Source organism: Brassica oleracea, chromosome C1, assembly GCF_000695525.1.
Source record: "Brassica oleracea var. oleracea cultivar TO1000 chromosome C1, BOL, whole genome shotgun sequence".
NCBI classification, from domain to species: Eukaryota; Viridiplantae; Streptophyta; class Magnoliopsida; order Brassicales; family Brassicaceae; genus Brassica; species Brassica oleracea.
In genome coordinates this window covers 34,817,843-34,818,243 of record NC_027748.1, presented here as the reverse complement: position 1 = coordinate 34,818,243, position 401 = coordinate 34,817,843, and the positions used below count along the sequence as shown (strand labels likewise).

The window sequence follows — 401 nt, the reverse complement described above, 5'->3', positions numbered from 1 at the left end:
CTCCATCTTCGTCTTGACAAGTATACCTTGCGCGTATCCTTCTTGTTTAATGTGAATGCCATCAGCTCCTTGCGTTACTTCTATACCAAGATAGTATGTAAGCTTCCCGAGGTTTGACATCTCAAATCTTCTTGACATATCATCTTTGAATTGCTTGATAACATTGAGCAAAGTCCCTGTTACAAACAAGTCATCGACGTATATAGCTATGATCAGAAGCTCCCCCTTCTGTTTCTTTTGATATACCGCAGGTTCCTTGGTGCACTTCGTGAACTCCATCTCCTTGAGAACACAGTCGAGTTTGATGTTCCAAGCTCTCGGAGCTTGACGCAAACCGTATAGTGCTTTGCTAAGTTTGTACACATGATCCTCCTTTCCTTTCTCCACAAAGCCTTCTGGTT

The 401-nt window shown here is 42.6% G+C and overlaps 1 protein-coding gene across 1 annotated transcript in view; it reads right to left on the bottom strand.

Moving 5' to 3' along the window:
- Positions 1 to 401, bottom strand: part of LOC106338298 — a 4,861-nt gene that overhangs the window by 3,272 nt on the left and 1,188 nt on the right. The window contains exon 2 of the mRNA XM_013777314.1: positions 27 to 176. Within this exon, the coding sequence (XP_013632768.1) occupies positions 27 to 176 (150 nt within the window). The remainder of the gene's footprint in view (positions 1 to 26; positions 177 to 401) is intronic.